This window comes from Talpa occidentalis, unplaced genomic scaffold (assembly GCF_014898055.3).
Source record: "Talpa occidentalis isolate TD23 unplaced genomic scaffold, MPIMG_talOcc4v2.1 talOcc4.8, whole genome shotgun sequence".
NCBI lineage: Eukaryota > Metazoa > Chordata > Mammalia > Eulipotyphla > Talpidae > Talpa > Talpa occidentalis.
Window position 1 is genome coordinate 8,935,091 of NW_023605194.1, and position 22,402 is coordinate 8,957,492.

The window sequence follows — 22,402 nt, forward strand, 5'->3', positions numbered from 1 at the left end:
GGTCACCCCACAGCTCGGACTGCTCCGGAGGATGCGAATCCGGGGAGCCGCTCTCGCCCCCAGTCCTGGAAGCCCAGAGCGCGAGGGGGCGCCTCTGGACGGCCGGGCCTGGAGGGGGCGCAGCCCTCGGGGCCTCCAGGCTGCAGTCCCGGCGTTGGAGCCCTTGGGCGCCGCGGGCAGTAGCTGAGGAGTGGGCTGCGTTTTGCCTCACCCCCACCCCGCGCCTCGGCGTCGAGTGGCCGCGGGGACACGACCCCTGCGCGCTCGCTCTCGCCCCCGCCGACCCGCCCGGGGAAACGCACTTTCCAGCGCGCGTCGGGCTTGGAGGCCGCGCTCGCAGCGGGGACGGCGGACCCAGCACCCACCTGCGCACCCCCAAACCCGCTGCCCCGCGGGGAGAGGCTTTGGCTCCTCTACCCCCAGCCCCACCGGGTAAAGTGAAAGCCCAAGGTCAGCCTCGCGCGCGAGGCGCTCTCCCAGCCCGGCCGCAGGTGGGATCCCCCGCCAGGCCCGGGGAGACGCGATGGAGGGGCCCCCGGAGGCGGGGAGCGCGCGGAGCCCGGCGTCGCGGCCCCCTCCGACCCCCGAGGCTGGAGGGGTCCCGCGGCTCCCTCGGGGCTGGGGGCCGCGCGGCGGGAGGGGCGCGCGGGGTGCGCGCCCGGCCGCCCGGAGCCCCGCGCACACCCGGGCGCCCCGCGCCCTCCCTCCTCGCCCCCTCCCGCTCGCCGCGACCCCCGCCCCGCCCCTCCCCCTGCCCGCCCGCCCGCCTCCGCCCCCATTCCTGGAATTGTGTGGAAAAATTCTCAGCCAAACCTCCCACCTCTCCCCTCGCCCCCACCCCCCGACTCCCTTTAAAAATCCCCTTTCCACCCCGGCCCTGCGCTCTTTGTGAATGAGGCCGGGGAACGCGGCCCTTCCCCCGCCCAGGAGCCACGCCAGCCCGCCGCACTCAGAGGACTGTTTGTTAATAGTCCAATTAGATAATTGCCATCTTTCACTCCTTTTGCTCCGCATTTCCCATAAAGGAATGAATGGCGAGAGCAGCGTGGAGAGGGCTTCTGCCCCGCCAAGGTGACGAGAAGGGCTGGAGCATGCTCCTTGCACAAGGCCATGCGCTTGAATTGAATCATTGTAGCCTAATCAATGCTCTTATTGGATTACTGGCTGTTGCTTTTCTCAAAGATATTGTAGCAGAGACAATGCAATAGCGAGGGGAAAACTTTTTTTTTTAGGCCGATCTCACAGTGGAGATTTTCTCGGCTCCCGCGCCCTCTCCGCCCCCCCTCCTGCTGGACTCTCCGAGTACAAAGCTGCCCTTTGAATGGGCTGCCTCAGGGCTGCTGGAGGTGCAGGCATGAAAAACCCAACTGGAAGTAAATGAAGAGAGGTGGCCGCTTAAGATGGCTGGCGGCGTCGAGGTGTGTTAAGCAGGAGCTGTTGGGGACGGAGGCTGGGCTTTTTGGAGCGCGGGGGAGACACTTTTGGGGAAAACTTTTGCTGCTTCCCTCGGCTGCCCACCCCCCCTCTCTCCCCAGGCGCCTGTTTCTGGGGCTGCAGGGAGGGCGTGTGAGGGGTCCCCTCCCCGCCCCTCCCCGCCCCCAGCCTAGCTGTCGAGTGTGCAGAGACACCCTCCAGCCAGTTCTGTGCGCCGGAGGGTCAAAGGCAAAGGGAAAGTTAATAACGCCTGCTAATGGTGCTAACAATTCAGGATGAATCTTGTCAAAAGTTTTTCTGGAAGTGTGGGTCTTTGATTGTGTGTTTCCTGAAAGCAAGACCAATCATTTCCGTTGATTCACTGGCTAAACCCCTACTTGATTGGGGACAAGGACAGAAACCATCCATTACGATCTGATATATTATCCAAACAATTTAGTGTATTCATGAGGTAACCGAAACGTGGGGGCTGCGAAATTACCCGTAATCAATTGCAGCAGCGAGCGTGCGTCCCCCCGGGTGTCGGACAACTGCAACTCGCCGCCTCAGTGACAGGCGCGCGCCGCGGCACCTCGGAGTTGCGCGGCTGCTCCCGGCCGCCGGGCTGGGGACCCTGGACGTGCTCAGAGGACGCGGGCGCTGACCGGGCGCCTCGCCGCCGCGCCCCGGGACCCCGGACCAGCCCCGCCGCGCCCGGCCGGCGCCTCGCTCCGGCCGCCGCCGACCCGCCCCGCGGGGACCGCCGCCCGCGCCGCTCTCCGCTCTCCCGGCCGCGCGCGCGCCGCGTTGTCGGGGCTCGTCCCCCCGTCGCCTCTTCTTCTTGTTTTTTTCTTGCCCTTTTTTTTGTTGCTCTCGCCTCTCCTATGTTCGGAAAACCAGACAAAATGGACGTTCGGTGCCACTCGGACGCGGAGGCTGCCCGAGTCTCGAAGAGCGCGCACAAGGAGGGCGCCCGGGAGAGCAAGGGCGCGGAGGGGAGCCTGCCCGCCGCCTTCCTCAAGGAGCCGCAGGGCGCCTTCCCGGCGTCGGGCGCCGCGGACGACTGCAACAAAAGTAAATCCAACCCCGCGGCGGACCCGGATTACTGCCGCCGGATCCTGGTCCGAGGTAGGCGCGGGGCAGAGCCGCGGGGCGCGTGCCTGGGGCGGGCGCCGGGGACCGAGCGCGCGCCGCCGCCGGCCCGGCCGCCGGGCAGGGGGTGTCGGCCGGGACTTCGGGGAAAGTTGCGGCCCTCCCTGCCCCGGGGCCGGCGGGCCGCGGGGAGCCCGGCCCTGGGGCGCGCTCTCCGGGGGCCTCGACCCCGCCGGCCGCGAGGGGCCCTGCGGGCTGGGCTGCGCAGCGTGGCCGAGGGACCGCGCGGGAGGGCCCGGGCTCCGGGCTGCGGCCTCCGGCCCGGGAAGGAGCCGGAGAGGCTGGCGGACGTGCGCGCGCCCTGCGGGCCGAGGACCGGCCCCGAGCCTGCCTGCAGGTTCCCTCGCCCCGGCGGGCTGGGCGCGCCCGGAGAGCGCGGGCGCGGGGCGAGCGGCGGGCTGCGGCCCGGCCAGTGGGCGCGCTGGGCCAAGGGCCCCGGCGCCGCGCTGGCCACTGGCCGGGGCCTCTGGGAGAAGAGGCTGGGCGGGGTGGCCGGGCCGCGGAGGCCGCCTCGGGGCCGGGCTCGGCTCCGCTCTGCCGCGCCGGGTGCGCTTGGAGCCCACGGCAGAGGCGGCGAGGCCGGGTAGCCGGCCCCGCGCCGCCTCCCGCCCGCAGATCGCCAGGCCCCGCGGGCCAGGACGCGGTCCCTCCTCCTTCCGCCGCCGCCTCGGGAGCAGGGGAGACCCCGGGCTGGGGGTGGGGACCGCCGGGGAGCGGTTTGGCGAACGCGCTCCGGGGCTGGGGCCCGCGGGGTCTGGACTGGTCAGTGCCGGAACCTTCACGGTTCAGGGCCCCGCGCCGCGCGGCCAAGGCCCCCAAGCCGGGAGGAACAGCAGCCCATTTGGAATCCTTTTTTCTCCCCTGTCCCGAGAGCTCTACAAAGACAAAGTCTGGTTCCCCCTCCAGTCAGAGGTGTGGCGCTACCCCTTTCGCCCCCCAAAGACACCATCTGCCAGAGGTGGCTTCCCTCACCCCCTCCCCTGGCTGCAGGCTTCTGGCAACAGGGCCCCCAAAGCCAACTCTGGGAGCTGGAGGGAAGCGGGTGGGTGCTGGCGGCTGACATCTCCGCTTCCCCAGATGCCAAGGGCTCCATCCGAGAGATCATCCTGCCCAAGGGCCTGGATCTGGACCGGCCTAAGAGGACGCGCACGTCCTTCACCGCGGAGCAGCTCTACCGGCTGGAGATGGAGTTCCAGCGCTGCCAGTACGTGGTGGGCCGCGAGAGGACCGAGCTCGCCCGGCAGCTCAACCTCTCGGAGACCCAGGTACCCTCCGCCAAGCCCGCGCTCAGCTCTACACCAGCCTCCCCACCACCCGGGCCAGCTCTTCCTCACCCCTTAGCTGGTTCTGGACAGAGCCTCCCGCAGGAGGTGGAGAATTCAGGGAGGGTGGGGAAGAAAGGTCTGGAGCTTTCTCCCCTTCCACCAGCCGTTTACCCTCTCGCACCTCTTCCCCCAAATCTTCCAGGACCTGTGCTCTGCCCACCTTTGGCCTAGCCCAGAAGGCCCCACACCTTGTCTCTCTGGAATTCTTTTTGCACCCTAGTCGTGTGAATTCCCTGTTTGTCTCTGTCGTAAAAGGAAGTGAGGTTTGCCCCTGTGTGGGGCACCCCATTTTGGCCAACTTTCCAGGTACCAGTCCTTTTAGGGCCCCTGCCTAGTATAGCACTGGGACCCACTCTGCGGTAAGCAGGGGGCCAGAGTCCAAGTCCGCCCACTCCAGTGCTGTCGGTGAGTCCTAGGGATTAGAAAGGTGTGCGTCCCCAAGATGTGCCCGGGCTATCAGGCTGTCCTGACCCTTAAGACTTCTCCTGGCCCTTAGCTGGAGCCGGCCATTCCCAGTCCCAAGCACCAACTCTCTGTCCAGGAGCCCCTGTCTTCTGAGCCAGTGATGTGTGAGACATGGGGTGGGGAGATCTGGGACCCCAGGACCCAGCATTGCCAACCGTGTTTTAGGTCTTCTACATGAAACCCATATGCAGCCACCGGAGTTGGCCGTGTGGGCTCTGGTCCAGGGGGACTTTAGGAGCTCAGAGCTTTGCCTGTGGAGCCCCTTTGGGGCCTGGGCAGGGCATGGCATCAACTGGGCTAAGGTAAAGCAGCCTTTTTTCGGAGACTCTGTGCCCAGTCTTGAAGCAAGTGAGAAGCATTCTTGGTCTGGGATCTAGATCTAAAGTGGAGAACCAAGGACAGACCATACCACACCAGAGGTTCTCTAGTTTGTGTTGGCATCGTTCATTTCCTATTTTCTCTGCTGCCACCCCTCTTAGTTTACACAGTCTAGGCAGAATGGCCTTTGCCTCCATCTGCCGAGCTCCGTCTAGCTCCACACCTGCTCAGCCTGAAGAGGGGCAGAGGGAGAAGAGGAAGTGAGAGGAAAGACTGAGGGAGAGAATCTAGTCCTCTCCAGCCCCCCGACTTCCTCCCATGGCTCCAAAGTTCATGGTGCAGCTCAGTAGCGTGATAAATTAAGAGCATCACTCAGCCCCTCCAATCCAGCTGGTGCTGAGAGTTTGGCCCATACAGTTCGTCTTGCAGGTGATTCCTCTTCCAGCACCTTCCCTGCTTGTCGCTACTTGATGATCAGATCGGACCCTAACAGGCGAGAAATAATCTCTTGTGGCCTCCAACAAGAGTAGCCTCTAGGGCTAAGTTCCAGGTGGATGGGCCCTGAAAAGCAGAGCAACCCAACTCCCCACCCACCTCCACTCCCCACTTCCCAGCACAGCATCCCTCCAGCCCCCCACCCTCTCTGGAAATGTGGGTGCAGAATGGTGCAGGCAACCACCGTGTGGCTTTGGGCCTAGCCACAGCGGTGAAATCCCTTGTGCTCTTCCACGGTGACACGGTCCTGGCTACTTTTATTACTTTGTTATTTGTAAATTCGGGTGGCTTGGGGGGCTGCCTCCACCCTCCGAAAGGGAGCCCCGTGGAGCTGTGTCCTCTCCCGAGCCAGGGCTCCCCGGTCCCCCCTCAGCCTCCACGGGGCAGCCGCTGGGCCCGGACTTCCCCCCAACGCGCTGCCGCCGCTGCCGGGGGCCCCCGGGCTAGGGCCGGACTTGGGGACACGAGCCCTGGGGCGCGCGGGCGGTCGCTCCCCGTGACGCGCGTCTCCTCCTGCCCCTCTCTCCCGCCCCGTCTCCCGCCCCGGCCCCGGCTCGCAGGTGAAGGTCTGGTTCCAGAACCGGCGCACGAAGCAGAAGAAGGACCAGGGCAAGGACTCGGAGCTGCGCTCGGTGGTGTCGGAGACGGCGGCCACGTGCAGCGTGCTGCGGCTGCTGGAGCAGGGCCGCCTCCTGTCGCCGCCCGGCCTGCCCGCGCTGCTGCCGCCCTGCGCCACGGGCGCGCTCGGCTCGGCGCTCCGCGGGCCCAGCCTGCCCGCCCTGGGCGCGGGCGCCGCGGCGGGCTCGGCCGCAGCGGCCGCCGCGGCGGCTCCGGGCCCGGCCAGCGCCGCCGCATCCCCGCACCCGCCGGCCGTGGGCGGCGCGCCGGGCCCCGGGCCCGCGGGGCCGGGGGGACTGCACGCGGGCGCGCCGGCCGCCGGCCACGGCCTCTTCAGCCTGCCGGTGCCCTCGCTGCTCGGCTCGGTCGCCAGCCGCCTCTCCTCCGCCCCGCTGGCCATGGCCGGCTCGCTGGCCGGCAACTTGCAAGAACTCTCGGCGCGCTACCTGAGCTCCTCGGCCTTCGAGCCCTACTCCCGGACCAGCAATAAAGACGGGGCCGAGAAGAAGGCGATGGACTGACTCTGAGTGTCCCCCTGTATTTATATTTATAGTCTCTATTGTGGTGATATTTATGGACTCGCGCGCAAGGGCCCGGGGCTCCCCCGAGGCCTCTGACCGTGCGCCTTCCGCACCGGGCTCTGGCACCCATTTTCTCTCATTTGGGCTATTTTTTTCTACCTTTCCTCCGTTTCTCCCTCCCCCGAACTTCCTTCGGAATCCAGGAGAATCCAAAGAATTGGGGAAAATGCCGAGTTCACCAACCTGATGCCCCCAACTAATGGCCGGCCTGGAGGGAAAAGACTGGTTCTAAGCCCAAAGCGCAGGACACCTGCTGTAGCCCCGGCCGCTGCTGCCTAGTTTTTTTCTTTGAATATTTGAAAGAGAAAAGCTGCACGCAGACCCCAGGGGCTGAAAAGGCTGACACATTTCGTTAGACCAAAAAAGAAAAAAAGAAAAAAGGACGTTCTTTGCTCTCCAGAGAAACCAAGGCTCTGGGGAGTCCCTGGGCCCCATTTTGCAGAACTCTCAGGAGAGCGGTGCACACGAAGCTTCCGGCGGTACAAATCCTGCTGAGTTTTCTCCCCTTTAGAGAAACTCCAATCACAGCCATCACAGGCTCTAGGAGACAATAAACCAGACATCACGGTAGGCAAGAGTGGTAATAAATTTGGTCTCATCAGCAATAAAACAAGAATAGCACCTACCACGTAGAACTAGACAAAATGGAACCAGTTTTTAAATACTCGTTACCAGTGGAGTTTGGAAGGTGTGACAAAATTCGGGATAAAGAATGTGCCATGGGCCAAGCAAAGTTAAAGTTCTGGGTGTTGTGACTTTCAACAGGAATTTAAAGGGGAAAAGCAAAAGAAGAGTCTCTCCACGAATCAAAGAAAACTCAGAATCTTCTCTGAGGCTGTTCCGGACCGTGGCCAAGAGCTGCTCAGTCCTGCAGGAGAGGGCCCCGGGCGGTCCCGCTGTGTCTAGGAAGCCGGCCCTTCTCCCGCAGCCTCCCAGGCGCCTGGCTCCGGCCAGAATTGCTGGGTTTGGGGTAACTGGTCAGCTCCTATTGTCTCTTCTCTCCCACTCCCGGATTCCCAGTTCCCTTCCAGCTCGCAGGAAACGTCGGAATTCAAGGCAGTTCTTTTCGGACCAGGAGGAAGGGCCGCAGCCCCAGGGGTGCAGAGCCTCAGGCCTCCACCGCCAGGGTCTTCACATCCAGATGAGCTCGCTGTGTGGATAGGAAGGGCACCCCCTGCCTCCCGAACCCCAGGATTTCCATGCTCCCAAGTCAGAAGCCCGGACCAGGACGCTGGTTGCTGCCTCACCCCTTCTTGGAGCAACGAGGACCCTGTCCCCCTCCTGCCCAGCCACGGCCCCCTGCATTTTAACCAAAACCACAGACCCAGCCGGCGAGCCGCCGCAGTGTCTAGAATGTATTCCTCCATCCGAAGTGAGCGCAGAGCATTTTAAAAATAGTAATTTTATTGTAAATTATTTACGTCGGAAGCTCCCCTCCCCTTTTTTAAAAAAGGCAAATAGTGAAGAAAATAATGAAAGATTCCAGCGCGGGTAGGTGTCGCTGATTCCTGGCTACTAACTTTGTTCTGAATGTTTTGGATATTTGGATGTTTTGTATTTATGTGGTGAGAGTGAAATATATATATCTATGATGATACGTGAGCTGTATTTTTGGCTTGTGATTGAAGGATTAAAAAAGAAACAAAAAAAGGAAAAGGAAAAGAAGAAAGACCCAGCACATGATGAGTCTGGGTGTGGGGACTCGGGGGCCAGAGGACGGCAGCCCCAGCAGGGCGGATGGGGGGTGCCAGGGATGAGTTTGGGGAGGAATTCATCCTGAAACACTGAGAGCCCCCAGCCCCTCCGCACACACTAGGTTTATTACACGCTTTTGAGGGTGTCCCCCTCCAGCTGTGTCCCAGTGCTGCCTGCGCTCAGGCTGTACCCCCCTCTCTGTCTGGCTCACTTAGGAATTTGTCTCCCGACACCCTAAAGTTCACAGCTCCTATGGCTCCCATTTTCTAGAGTTTCCCAGTCACGTCTCCATGTCCGTAGTGTTTTGGATTTTGTGCAACTATGGGGCCCAGAATAAGCATGATTTTTCCTCCTTCTGACTTAGAATAAATCTCTTGCAGTCAAAGAAAATTTGAGGGATCTAGAGAATGACAGTTATTAATCCTGCCAAGTGACGGCTCCTCCCCTCCTCACTGGTGGTGCCCAATGCAGAATGGTGCAAACAGACTTCTGGAGCAGCTAGGTAGGCTGGGGGAGTTACTCCAGGACACGCTCTCCTGATGTGCGAGCCACTGCAGCCCAGGACTCAGCTGTGCTCCTGGGCAGCGCCTCTACCCCCCTCTTAGTGATGTCCTACCCCGAGAGGTACTAGAGGGCCCACAACTCCCTTAGGACACCAGTGTGATGTGGGCCCCGGGACATGCTACTGCTGTCCCTGAAAGGCAGGTGTGAGCACTGGCAATGAGCTGGCAGTGGAGTCCCTGCGCTGAGTATAGCCTGGGCCATGTGGGATTTAGGGCCCTGGCGGTGAACTCAAATTTTGCTGGGGCCAGAGAGTGAATGCCAGACTGTCCACTTTCATTTCTCAAAGTTGCTACTACACACTCTTTAGTTTCTCTGCCTCTGGGCTCTTTGGCCCTCTGCTCCCCCCACCCCCTTCTTACTTTCTTTTGTCTGGACACCCAGGTGCTCCTTCCAAGGATGGCTCACCTGGTGGGCTGGCGGTGGGACCCCAGTTCTCTTCCTCTCTCTCTCTCTCTCTCTCTCTCCCCTCCTTCCCTCCCCCCTTCTCACCCCTCCCTCCCTTCCTTCCTCAGCGTCTCCACTGGATACTACAGTTTCCAAGCCTTTTGGACTCCTCTGTCTGCCCCGTGGCCCTAGGGCTGAAGTGTGGGTGGTTCTGGCTGCAGGTTCACAGGGCTCAGGGGGCTGAGTGAGGAGGTGGTATAATTTTATGAAACAAAACTCCCAGTCCAGGGACCCCAACAAGCTCAGCTCCTTCCCTAGGAGCCTCAGCCTGGGGAGTCACCTTAACAATTTACCCCTGCCTCCTTTTTGCTTTCTTATCCCTAAAAGGGGAAAGAACCAGCTACCCCATCACTTCTCTATTCTCACCTCCCTCCCCCCTGGCTTTGGGAAGAGGTGCAGAGCTCTCCACCTGTCACTCAGGACTCACAATTGTTCTTAGAGAGACTCTTCTGCATAAAACAAGAACCACAATTTAAATTAAAAAACATTTATAGACAATTCATTTCATTTTAGCTCCTGTCTTGGTTCCCATCCATCCCCAACAGCTTCCCGCAATCTTCTCTGGTGCCTGGAGGCCTTGGGTGACTAGTGACTCACTGGCCAGGGAGGAGGCCGCGGGGCTAACAGCCTGGTGGCTCTGGCCGGCTAAGTGGTCTTGAGTGACTTCAGATTTGCTGAAGGACACTCAGATGTGCACCTTTCTTGGTTGGAAGTCAAGGTTTCTGTTGGAGAGAGAGCAGAGCTATTGAAGGAGGGAGGCCACCAGCTTCAAAGAAACTGGCATGGAATGGACATGGAAGCTGAACATTACTTCAGGATTCTCTGGTTTATAGTTAATAGGCAACATTTTCTATTTAAAGGCACACCTGCTTATCCTCTTACCCCCAAAACAGAAAATAAGAAAATAAGTGTTGTGTTTGTTGTGGTGGTGTTACAGCTATCCTTACAAATGATAGCAACATGCACATACACATGCACATACCACACACACACACACACACACACACACACACACTCCTTGTTAGCTCACAAGTGTCAGGATAATGATTTGCTGCCCTAAGAAAAAATAGTCTTGGTGATTACTAGCAGAGGTTGTAGAGTTAGAGTGACTTGGGTTCAAATCCTGTATCAACCACTTAATAGTTGTGTGATTTCAAACAAATTATTCTGCTGGTTGCCCTAAACCTGTTTCCACTTATGTCAAATGAAGAAATAATGGTAGCCACCTCAAAATTTTCCTGAGTAATTAATTAGATAAGGTACTGGAAGCATCTGGTACAACTTAGTATAAAGTAGACATTCGAGTGTTAGCCAGTTATGATAAGACTGTGTCACTGTGTAGTTGATGATCTGGGACACTATCTGGGACTCAGTTTCCCCATCTGTAGAGCGATAATGTTATCCTAAAATCCTTTTCTGAGGAGACTTGGAATTGTGGTTGAGTGAATTATAATATAATGTACTCACTGCCTTTGTCCTGGGTGCCACAGCTATGAGTAAGCAAAGCATTTTTACTTAAAATGATAAATTATTATCTTAATGTCTCGGCAGTTTTCAGCTGTCAGTCTTCTTTAGAAATTGCCTTAGCTGAAGAGTCACCAGGTCATGCCCCATTTCCTGACACTTGCACTCCAGTCAGGAAAGCTTTGCAAAGCTTCAAAACTCATCCCATCTTCCAAACCCATGTTCCAACCCCTCTGAAGCATTGGTTGAATTCTGTCAAGACTCCAAATGCAGCTCAGCTTCTCCTTCTGTTCAAAACTGCCCCTTCCGGAACTGTTGAACTTGGAACACTCTCCAATAAACCTCCCACATATGAATTTTCCCACTTCTTGGGGCATGCAACTTTCATCAAATGCTGTGGGGAAGGGCACAGTGACGTGGAGAGGAAGCCGTGAGGATCTGGAGCATATGAGGGTAAATGGTGGGAGAACAGGAGGAGGAACACAGGCAGGACCTGGCACGCGATGTTAACGACCGCTGGTCTGCATCATTAAGATGGTGGGGAGTCCCTGAAAAGGTTCTCTGAAGGAGATCATGGAATCATTGCAGTTCTGCATTTTGAAAGAGCTCTCTGGCAGTTGGGGGGCAACATGAGGAGCACAAGGATTCTGGGGCAGAGTCCCATTCTCTGTCAGCAAGTCCATTCCAGTAGGTACAAGAGGATGACAGGGGGTGGTTTGAAGTCAGTGGCGCAGCAGTAGCAGAAGCAGAGCAGAGAGGATGTGTTCACGGCATTTCCTGAGATAATATCCACCGATCTTAATAGTGGACTGGAGGTGACTGGGGATGGCATTGATTTCAAAAGTGGGTCCAAGGGCAACTGTGAAACTGTTGTCTTTGAGGCAGAGAAGGAATTATATGCAGAACAGGAACTCAAGGGGTTGGCGGCTACTAGAGGGCAGCATTGGCTTCAACGCCGGGGAGGTTGCACAGAGAGGCTGAGTTCCCCCAGAGACCTTCAAATGGAGGCCTACCCAGGCCCCATGGCAGGAAAACCTGGAGGCAGGTGTGAGCTCCTGGCAAGCGCACTGGGTGTGACTCTGGGTGGGCGGAGCCTGCGGCAGAGGGAGGGGACAGGGCACTGCTGGGAGGCCTTCCAGGTTTGGCGCTCTGTGGACCCATCAGACTTGGCATCTCTGGAGGCCCCGGGGAATGTGCCACACTCCCTCACCTCCAGCCCTCCCACTGAAGGTGTCAAGTGGGGCCTCTTTGACCCTTTCTTGACAGGGCTTCATCCTAAACTGAGCCTGGACTGCGAGGCTCTCTTCAATGCCTCTGGAGATAGCTCCAGACAGGCCCCAGGGCAAGGACCTGGGGAGGAGCGGCCTCATCCCACATCCAGATGGCTGCACCAAGCTTCTCCCCCAGGCTGCTCAGGCTGGTGAACCAGGAGGGCCAGGTAGGCCGGACCCAAGCTTTCTGCTTTCCAGACCAACGCTCTGAAATCTGGCAAGCAATGGACACCTGCGTGGGAGAGAAACAGGGGCGTGAGGGATGAAGGTTGGCTGTGGGCCCCCACGAGTGAATGTGTGGGTTTGGCCCAGTAGGTTTTATTTCGTTTTCTTTTGCTCTCATTGTGAGATAAGCCTGTTGACTTTGCAGGGCGGTCAGCATGCACATGCAGCCCGTCTTCCTGGGGTCAGACTTAGTCCTTTCCAGGGAAGAGCTAAACACAGGTGTCAGTTTCCCTCCCAGAGGTCAGTTGCCAGAGCAAGCTCAGAGGAGTGAGAGCGCGTTATTGGCTGGGTAAGGCGGACACAAAGTCAATAGCGACCGACTCTAGGATTCTGAGATGATCAGGAAGGTATTCCCGGCCTGAGTAGAGACATACAGGGAGAAAGGATAGGGAGGGGGGGATGCACACACGTTGATAAGGGTGAAAGATGAGGCTGGATAAGTAGTATGAACAAGGACGGCCTTGCATACCAAGCTAAGGATCTTTGTTCTGAAGGCTGAGATGGGCGGGTAGTGATGGGAGGAAAATGAGGTACTGGGTCAGGTCCAGATGGGGAGGAGGCTAGTGGACCTTGAGGTTCACTGTTGAGGTCTGGAACTAGGCTGCAGGTGGGGAGAATGGAAAGTGGTAAGGAGTCAATCAATGTCTTTGATCTCTTCATTGAGGTGATGACTTATCCCAAGGGGCTAGGGGTAAATTAAGGCAATCATACAACATTCCTCTCCAAACGGAAGCATTATTTTATTTTAGGATTCTCTTTCTGAACTTCCTATGGACATAGCTGTTTAGAGACAGTGAACGCCTCTGTTCAGAAATGAGTGGGATGGTGGCAAATAAGTTTCAACTCTGGTATTAAGTTGGATGAAGGTTGCTATCAGGGGTACTAAGTGGCAGAGAATTTTGAAGCCTCATCTAAGCTTCGTGGAAAAAATGCATTGATCATTAGTGATGTCTGCCAGAGCCGTAGGAGAAGTTTTTACAATTCTGAGACTAGTGTAAGTTACTGTGCGGTCAGGCTGCTTCTCTGGGTTCTGGGTAAGGAGCTGGGTTCAGGTTTGCTCAGCAGATATTCTTAACATGGAAGGGTGATGGCAGAGCAGGGAGCTGTTTCCAAGTAACTCATGGCAAGTTTCCTAACTGGGTGTCCCAGTTACTATGTAGATCCCAACAATATGGCCATAGTAAAAGAACTTGGGCTTTCAATTCCACATCTTCCTTTTATTAGTCATGTGATATTTTACACATTATTTGACCCCTTTCCATCAGTATCCTTTTATTTTTTTTTAATTTATTTATTTATTTATACAAGAATTGGGGTACAGGCCAGATGCACAGGAGTGTGAGAGGATTCACCAGAGACAGAGCTGGGAACGGAGCAGTCAGACTGACGGAATACTCTGCTGAGGGGAGCAGCGGGCACGACGGGAGAGGTCTGCTGAGCCATGTAGGACCCTCCCCGGCCAACTGTGATAGAACCTGCGCTGCAGAGGCTGCAGACAGCTTTATAGCACAGCGTTCAACCACCTGCACCACCAGGGGAGGCCCTCCATCAGCATCTTTATCTGTAAAATGAAACACTACTTTTTCAACTGAGATGTAAAGCGCTTAACTTAGGGGCAACTATGAACTCAAGAAACATTGATGCCCCTTATTTTTTATTTTGACCCAAACCTTGTCTTTAAGCCCTGTGGTCAACTTCTGGCTAGGTTTTCAACTGACAACAATTTTATAACTGTGATTTTTGTGAAGATTCATTGGAATATTGGATGTAGAATACGTATCTGGCATAGACTGGAGAAAGAGACTCCTCTCTGAAAATAGAATGAAGGAGATACACTTTCAACGGTTTTGGTGTTTTCAGAACCTTTTAAATGCATTTATACACGCACTCATATTTTTGTTAAAGCTCTTGGTTTTTCTTCACATAAGTAGGTTCATATTTTATACATTCTTTTGTGACTTCTTTTTCTTTAGCAGTGTATCTTGGAGGTCCTTTTATGTCACTGCTCATAGTTTACTTATTTTGTTAAACTCTCTGTAGATCATAGTATGGATATATCATTATTTATCCATTCACTTATTGAGGGAAAGTTTTATTCTTTTCTTTTTTTCCTTTACAAATGTACGTCTGAGAATATTTTTGTGCCTTTCTGTACCTGTATCCATATTCCTAAAAGCTGAATTACTGAGTCAAATAATATGTATAATTTTAAATTTTAACAGATACTGCCAAAAATCAAATGAATTTATATTTCCATTCACTTCTGTAAATTAATCTGGGTAATTTGATGTCTATTATATTAACTCTGTCATATATGATCCCTCTGAGGCTCTTCAATATGCTAACTTCTCAAATAACAGATGTTGAAAATGCATAAAACATATTCCCTGAAGTTACTGGAAAAACAGTTTTTCTTTCTCTTTCCTGAATTGATTCTTAATCTTGTAGATAATTTAGGACCTCCTTTAAAATCAAGAAGGTTTGTTTTCAAAGTGATTAAATGTCAAAATATCAAGGCTAATGTATAAAAGAGAAGTTCTCTTTTATTTATTTGTAAAGAGGTACCCTTCCTAAATTCTTTTGAATGTTTTCCTTTATTTCTTAATTCCTCCCATTCATCTCCTTTATCCAGCCATAGTTCCTCTTCCCCAACACTCTGTTTACTTTTAGCATTTTTTGGGGGGGATGGTGACTAGAGCAACATTCAGTATTTACTTTGTTATGACAATATAAACCCAATTCACAGGTTGACTCGGTGCTATATACGTAGCACTGTTTTCTCTTATATCTCTGAGGATGTTCATATAATTTGAAATATCTCTAAGCTCTTTTATTCTGTTAGATTTTTCATGTTTAATATTAGGTCACAAAAACTCAGTTGGAAGCTTTCTGTGTCTGGGTGGGGCTTTTGACTATTGAGATTTACCACATGATAATCTGGGGGGATTATGTTACGTTAGGGGTGTTATGTTAGGGGCCACTCAGTGCCATTATCTTTAGGGTCTTTTTTTTTTTTTTAAAGAGGCATGTATTTTTATTTATTTATTTATTTGTTTGTTTGTTTGTTTATTTATACATGCACTGGGTTGAGTCAGAAGCGCGGGAGCGTGAGAGAATTCACCAGAGCCAGAGCGGGGAGCAGAGCAGGCAGAAGGACCGAAGTACACTGCTGAGGGGAGCAGCGGGTGGCAGGAGAGGTCTGCGCGCCATGTGGGACTCTCCTCCGGTGGCCGGAGAGCAGCCGGGGATCAAAACCAGTGCTGCAGAGGCTGCGGGCAGCTTCGTAACCCAGCTCTCAACCACTGAGCCACCAGGGAGGCCCAGGGTCTTTTTTTGATGACATATTCTTTAGAGAAGAATTTTCTGGTCTCTTCACTAGAGAGTATAGTCCTAGCTGCCAATACTTTTGGCAATTAAGCCTGGGAATAGAGCTAGGAATCTTACTGCCAGTATGTAGACTTTCACTTATTCCCTTTTGTCTTTAGTTGTGACTAAGTCTTTGTGACTTCCAGTTTAGAGTCCTGTTGATCCATTCTATCCAGAAAACAAACGTCTAGTCTTAGGCTGAGGTCGCAGAGGTGTGATCTCTTGTCTACTCAGGATGGAGGGATGGATTGAGCTGAAAGTGCAACTAGTAATTTTGTGCATTGATCTTACTTCCTGTAACCTTGATGAACTCATTTATTAGTTCTGCTAATTGTGTTGCAGACTGGAAAATCATTTTTTAGTTTTTCATGAGTTGCAAGGCCTCATGAAAAAACAGCAATCTTGAGATTTATTGAAGAATGAGATGAGCTTCCTTTCCCTCTCTGTGGTGTAGAGATTCTCTTTTTCAAATTAAGCAATAACTGCCTAATTTTAATATGAAATGCTCCTTTCTTCTAGTTATTTAGTAAAAGTTGCTGACCTTGCTTCTCCAAGACCATGGAACTCTTCCATAGAGACAACTAATTCCTAGCTCTCTGGTTGTAATATTGTGATTATTTCCAAACTCTGGGAGTCAGTCTCCTCTTGGATAAGCCACTGTTTCTCAGAAGGAAAAGATATTGGATGATGAATGGAAATTCTCCCTTTGAGATGAGAGAAAGCAGTACAGAATGCTGTGACTATGGTATAATGATAGATTTTACAATATACCTGCTAAATCTCTTAGAGCGTTTTCTTCTTGTTCCCATTATTTCCACGTTAGCCCAGGTTACTCTGGTCTTATAGCCTGGATTGCTGTAAAAATCTCCTGCTTGGGGAGACTTTCGCCTGCAACTTATTCTTCATATCAAGCCACAGTGATGCTTCTCAAATGCGGATCTAGTCTAACTTACTCTGCCACTTAAAATTCTCCAGTGGTTTCTCATTGAATCTAGGATCAAATTCAGTTTCTGTAGCATGGTTTTCAAGGCCATGAGCAGACCCTGCCTTTTCTCACTGTTTCTGTTGCTTTAATACTTTATGGTCCAATCTTACTGGACTTTAAAATGATTTTGACATTATGCTCAAGCTGTGGCCTCTGGAGTATGTTTGATGTTAATTCACTCTTCTCTGACCATCATCCATATCCTGTTCATCTATCTAGCTAACTAACTATGTCATAGCACACACACACACACACACACAACAATAAGGAGAAAAAGAAAAATTCAGTGAGAAAGCGAAGTGCCGCCCATTTGAAAGATGTATAACTTGAGGCCTGGAGAATGTGTCAGTGAAAGGATTATAAGTTAAACTTTATTCTTCCAAATCCTGGAGTGCCACTCCGAATGTCATGTTTAACTCCTGAGTTTTGCTTCATTGTCAGACATGCTGTAGGCTCAAACTTTCTCCCTGAATTGGGTCCTTTCCTAACATTGCCCAAGGCCCATTAACCCGCAGCTTGCATCTGAAGCTTAATAGCTCTTTTAAATCCGCAGCCAGGTATTACATTTAGAACAGTGATCAGACATGCAGACTTAGGTGGAGATAATCCGCTATGCAGGAAGATGCTGAATTGTCCCAAGCTCACAGATCACTTATGTCATTATTAGAGATTATGGGATGCTAATTGCTACTCTCTTTTTCTTGTTCGAGTCAACTGAAAACAAGATACCAAATCATGCTCCAAATTGAAGTGGCAGGAAGTGACTCCCAAGTTTGCCTTCTGCTTTGTGTTGAATTTATCCATCCAGGCACCAGCAGAGAAGGGGAGAAAAAGGTGGAGAGAAATGGTTTTAAAACACCCACATATTGGTCCCATGAATGTTACTGCTCGCTTCCCAGGTTAACTTTTCTCTTGAGTTTTGAGAGTTAGGGGAACAATTACTTCTAAGTGGGCAGAAGCATGCCTGAACTACCTTTAAAAAATGTATTAAAAATTTTAAATTATGATTCTCAAATGTAACAATATACAAAAAGTAAAGAGAGTGCTCATTATTCCTTTGAGTTTTCTGTAGCTGTATGGATTACTATTCCTAAATCTGACTTGTAGTAGGTACTTTTAACATACGGTGATTGACTGAAATCACAAAGTTAGTTCATTAACACAGTATATTTGAGATGCTTTGATTTTATAGTCATCTCATAAAAATCTACCTTTTGAAAACATTTTTTTTAACATGTTTTATCATCCTCTCTTTCTCTATACACTTCTTTTTCCCTCTCTCCTCCTCTGAACTGTTTGCAGACACCATAATTTCTTTCCTAAACACTTCTGAATGTGTCTCCTGAGGACATTCTCCTACTCAATGATCAACCATTAGCACATGTAGGAAAATCAGTAATAATCTCGCCATATTCACTACATTCCCAATGGTGTCCTAGAGTTGTTATTTTTTAAATCTAGGTTCAAATCTGGTTTCGTGTATTATATTTGGTTAGTATATCAGTTTTATTTCTTTTAATGTAGAACAGTTGTCTGATTTTTACCCCTAATATCGCCTTTTGAAAGTCCAGAGCAGCTACCTTGTAGGACAAAATGTGTCTTGAATTTGTCTGATTGTTTCTTCATGGTGTTATTTAACTTGTTTCTCTCTTCTCATATTTCCTGTGAATCAGAAGATAGGTATATTTGGATAGAATACATAACACATGATATTTTATTGCAGTTGCCTTCTTGGGCGGCTTGAGGAGGAGAACGGTCCCATCCTATAGCCACACATCTGCTGGGCTGCTGGTAGGTAGCATGTGCTATATTAGATAAAGTGGGAGAGTGTAAAAAAATCATGTTTAGCATAATGCCTGGAAAGAGATAGGTGCTCAGTGAATTCTTCTATAAACATTTCTTGACTGCTGAAATATAATGGTCATAATCAAATGAATTGCTGAATGGGGTTGTGATTTAATTTAACAAATATTTTAACTTTGTTGAACAGGGTTGCTTCTGTATGCGCTGAGCTAGCTACTGCTAGGTACTGTAGGCACTGCTAGGAAGCAGAGATACATTGGTCGTCTAGACAACCACACGGTCTGCCTTTGAGGAGTAAATGCCCCATTTTTCAGAAGTTGGAGAATAAATTTAGATGGGAAGGAAACATTTGTATGAACCCAACATTTGTATATACCCAACAATGTAAGTTGGAGTCATACTGTGGAAGATTTTGAATTAAGGTCAAATAATTCAAACATCAGAGAAAATTGTGGTTTTTTAATACACTGTTTGGAGGGGTAACAGCTTGACTTTGGGCTGCTTTATAATTTATGTGGACCTTGGTCTCCTCATTTTTAAAATGAGCATAATAATAAAAACTCTTATAGCTCATGTGTTGCCATACAAGACACCATTCTAAATTGTGTGTGTGTGTGTCTGTGTGTGTGTGTGTGTGTGTGTAGATGTAGATTCTGCTTTGATTTTGAGATCTCCATATGCCATTTTGTATAATTAGCTCCATTCCACAGATGGAGAAACTGAGGGGCACAGAGGTTTAATGATTTGTCTAAAATATGTAACTAGTAAATGGTGGAATCAAGAGTCAAACTCAGATAAACCTTAGAGATTTTACTCCTAACCTTCTGCCTGTAGGGCTGTTGGGGCCATTAAATAAACATCGTCACTTAATCAGTGGTTGGCATATGGTTAAGAGCTCAGTAAACGGGAGCTGCCACTATTACCTCACTTGAAGAAACCCTCAGTAAAATGCTTAAAAACACAACCAATCATTAGAAGTTTGTGAGCTGTGGAGCATGTCACAGTTTAAGTGTTGATTTCTGGAAGATTAATGTGAGACAGTGCTAAGTAGCATGGGAGACGGAAGAATAGACTGGACGCAAAGAGGTGTTTGGAGACGTTAAATAGTTCAGTTGAGTGTGAGGAGAGACCCTCCATTCAGCATGACAGAGAAGGGGATTTGAAGATAACATTGAGAGTCAAGAAACAACGTTTGTGGAACACCTGAAGTGCTTGGTTGACTGCTGGTTACGATGGGGAAGAAAGGAAACTAATATTCGCTGAGCACTCATGACAGGTGTCATTACCTCCCCCCCAACCTTTAGTTGCCATTTATTGAGCACCTTCCATGGGCAGCTAGTTGTCTATAATTATTCACCATTCTCACAGTAGCATTGCAAGGTAGATGTTACTGGTGTCATTTTACTGGATGAGGCTCGAAAGTAAGAGACTTATCCATTGAAGACACAGAGAAGCAGGGAGGAGGGTAGGGTGGGAGAGAGGGAGAGAGAGAGAGAAAACATCTCTAGGGTTCATTTCCAGACCTGTCTGACTAGAACCCATAAGGGACTAAAAATATTAGTTATAACTTTAGGAATTCCACGAATTTTCTGAAATTGTAGGCACAGTTTTATGGGGAGACCGTCGCTTAGCAAATTCTCAGAGGAATCTATGACCCCCCAAGAAAAGAACCATTGTCTTCAACTGTCAGAGTCAGAAGGATCCTTAGAAATTAAAGTCCCACTGGCTCATTTCAAAGTTGGACAAACTGAGGCTCAGAAAGGAGGAAGGATTAGAGTGACTCAAGTGCCCGAGCCAGCGCTGGAACACAAGCCCCTTCTTCCCCGGCCACTGCATCTTATTTTTTGGTGAGGGCAGCAGAAACCTTGAGCAGCTTGGAAGATTTGTGTGCCCTGGACCAGAACTCCTTTAGATCCTTGGCAGGAGTCAGTTAGGCAGCTATGGAGGGAGCTGTATTAACTCTTCAAGCACCAGATTCTGAATTAGTGCTGTTTGGTAAGTTGCCACTTTATAGGTGCCATTAGTAAGTGGCTGCTCTGAAGTGAGCCTGGAGAGCAGAACAACCCAGTTATCCGGAGGCCTGCTTCTTGCCTAAAGCGTAGTTTTCCCCCAGGCAGAGGAAGCCCAGCCTGGGCTCTGGCAAATCAGGCCTCCTTTAAGGGGATAGTAGAAGGGGAAAAAAGCAGGAAGAGCTGCTTTCTGCCCCAACAGAAACTGTCTATAGGCAGGAGTGACTTTAATATAAAGAAATACAATTGGTTTATTTATTTATTTATTTATAGTTTACCTCGTCTTTCTTTCTTTCTTTTTTTTTTTTTTTTTTTTGCAGTGTTTGCTTTCTTTTCTCAGGTGTAGTCCCCATAGAATTTCTACCACCAGGTCACCCGTGCACCATCACCACAGTCCCTTGTGCTCTTCCCGCCCTTGTTTTGATCCCTAAAAAGAACAGCAATTGGTATTCAGCTCCCTATGGGGCTCTGCCTTCTGTGAGGCCTCAGGCAGCCTCACTATCTTCTGAAGCTGAAACCACACTCCTCTTTCCATTTCTTTACTACACTGTTAGGGCTCACTTTATTCTGTCCATCATTAGTTCAGTGTCTTAGAAAGTTTGGAGCCAGTGTTTACTGACAAAATAAATGAATAAAATTCTACTTGGGTCTTAATCTTGATTCTACTACTTTACCAGCTCTACTCCTCTACCAGGTAAATTAACCTCTGGGCAATAATGCCTCTGGTTTCCTGGTGAAGTGGATAACAGAAGAAAGTCTCAGTGGCAGTCAAGACAGGGCCCATCGGGGGCTGGGAGAAGAGTAGCAGGAGTCTGAGCCTCTTGGGCAGCTCTAGCCTGCTTCAGAGGTTGGTCAGAGTCCCTGAGGCCCAATCATCATCCAAAGCCCTGACCTTGCGCTTTTATGGACATCACTTACTCCTCATTCTCTCCTTGTCTCACTAACACTGGGGCTCTCTAGCAATTTTTGCTTCTTTGACATGATGGCCATCTCTAGGACTGAACCAAACTTGTGCCAGCATCATTCAACATGGGAGGCATTTGGAAGAACTTTCTGTGAAAAGAACAAGGAATGCATGGGTTAGGGTTTTAAAAATATGGCCCCTTCCTCTTCAGATATGTTTCTGTTACTTAACTTTGTCCAGAAAATGATTATTGTTTCTAGATAAAGGCTTTGTAGTTTCAGACCTAATCATGACAAATCTACCAGGAATTAATACCTGTCTGACATTAGACCAATTGCCTAGAAATCATGACACTTATAAGAAATAGTCATCTCTTTATTTGAATGAAAACAAAGCATTCCAGGGCAGATTAAAAAATACATTATTTTAATTTTTAGAGGAAAAGAATTCTTTAAAGAGAATTGTCAACGATCAAAACTGGTTGATAAATCACATATGTAACTATGTAATTAAACTTCTCCATTTTCAGAGACCTGCAATTAAAGTTCTTCGTGTAGTTACTCATAATAATTCATTCTTGCTAATATGCTAAGAAGAATGGAGGAAGGAAAAGAAATTTTAATTTGAACTTTTCCCTAATTTGGATCCAGAGGCAGTGGGGATATGCCTGGGCTGGAAGGACTGGGTTCTAGTCCCAATTCTTTTTCTCATTAACTGGGGGGCTTTAGTGAAATCATTAACCGTAGCTGAACCTTTGTTTCCCCAGCTATAAAGCAGAATAATAATGCCCACTTCAGAGTATTGTTACAAAGCCTTAATGAAAATATGGGTGCGGTAAAGCTCTGCAAATTTTAAAGCATTTTAAGTCCCGATACATCTTCGTATTACTCTTCCTTTTCTGATAGCAGGGCAGGCCCTCTGTCGGTGGTGGGAGGAAAAGGCTTTAAAGCACAACATCTGCTATTGTGTGGTGTGAAAAGACAGATATTAATGAAGGGCTCGGGTGCTGTGTTGAATGTATCTGTGATCGATTGCTTCTGGTGATCAGGAATTTATTATTATGGAAATTGCTGTGTGCCTGGGAAGTTGGCACTTGGTTTGTGTCTCACCAACTGCAGAGGGTCCCTGAAGATGCCTCAGCTACTCACATTTAAAGCAAAACCTCTCATTTAGATCAAATGGCTATTTCAGGGGATTATAAGCAGGACACTGAGAATTTTCAGAGTTCAATTCTATGTCTTGGTTGGGGTTATAAGATAAGAATTGGGGTTTGAGGGCCAATAGGATATCAGGACTGGAAGGTAT

The 22,402-nt window shown here is 50.7% G+C and overlaps 1 protein-coding gene across 2 annotated transcripts; it reads left to right on the forward strand.

Annotated features, from left to right (window-relative positions):
* The first annotated feature begins 2,297 nt into the window (after positions 1-2,297).
* On the forward strand, positions 2,298-7,862 carry VAX1 (ventral anterior homeobox 1). 2 transcript variants are annotated; one of them, XM_037497353.1, is made up of 3 exons: positions 2,298-2,541; positions 3,643-3,830; positions 7,821-7,862. In XM_037497353.1, exons 1-3 carry the CDS (start codon positions 2,298-2,300, stop codon positions 7,860-7,862), a joined length of 474 nt encoding a protein of 157 aa, XP_037353250.1. The 2 variants fall into 2 exon arrangements, with proteins under 2 accessions (XP_037353250.1, XP_037353249.1); XM_037497352.1 differs by lacking the exon at positions 7,821-7,862 and adding an exon at positions 5,729-6,307.
* Positions 7,863-22,402: the final 14,540 nt, after the last annotated feature.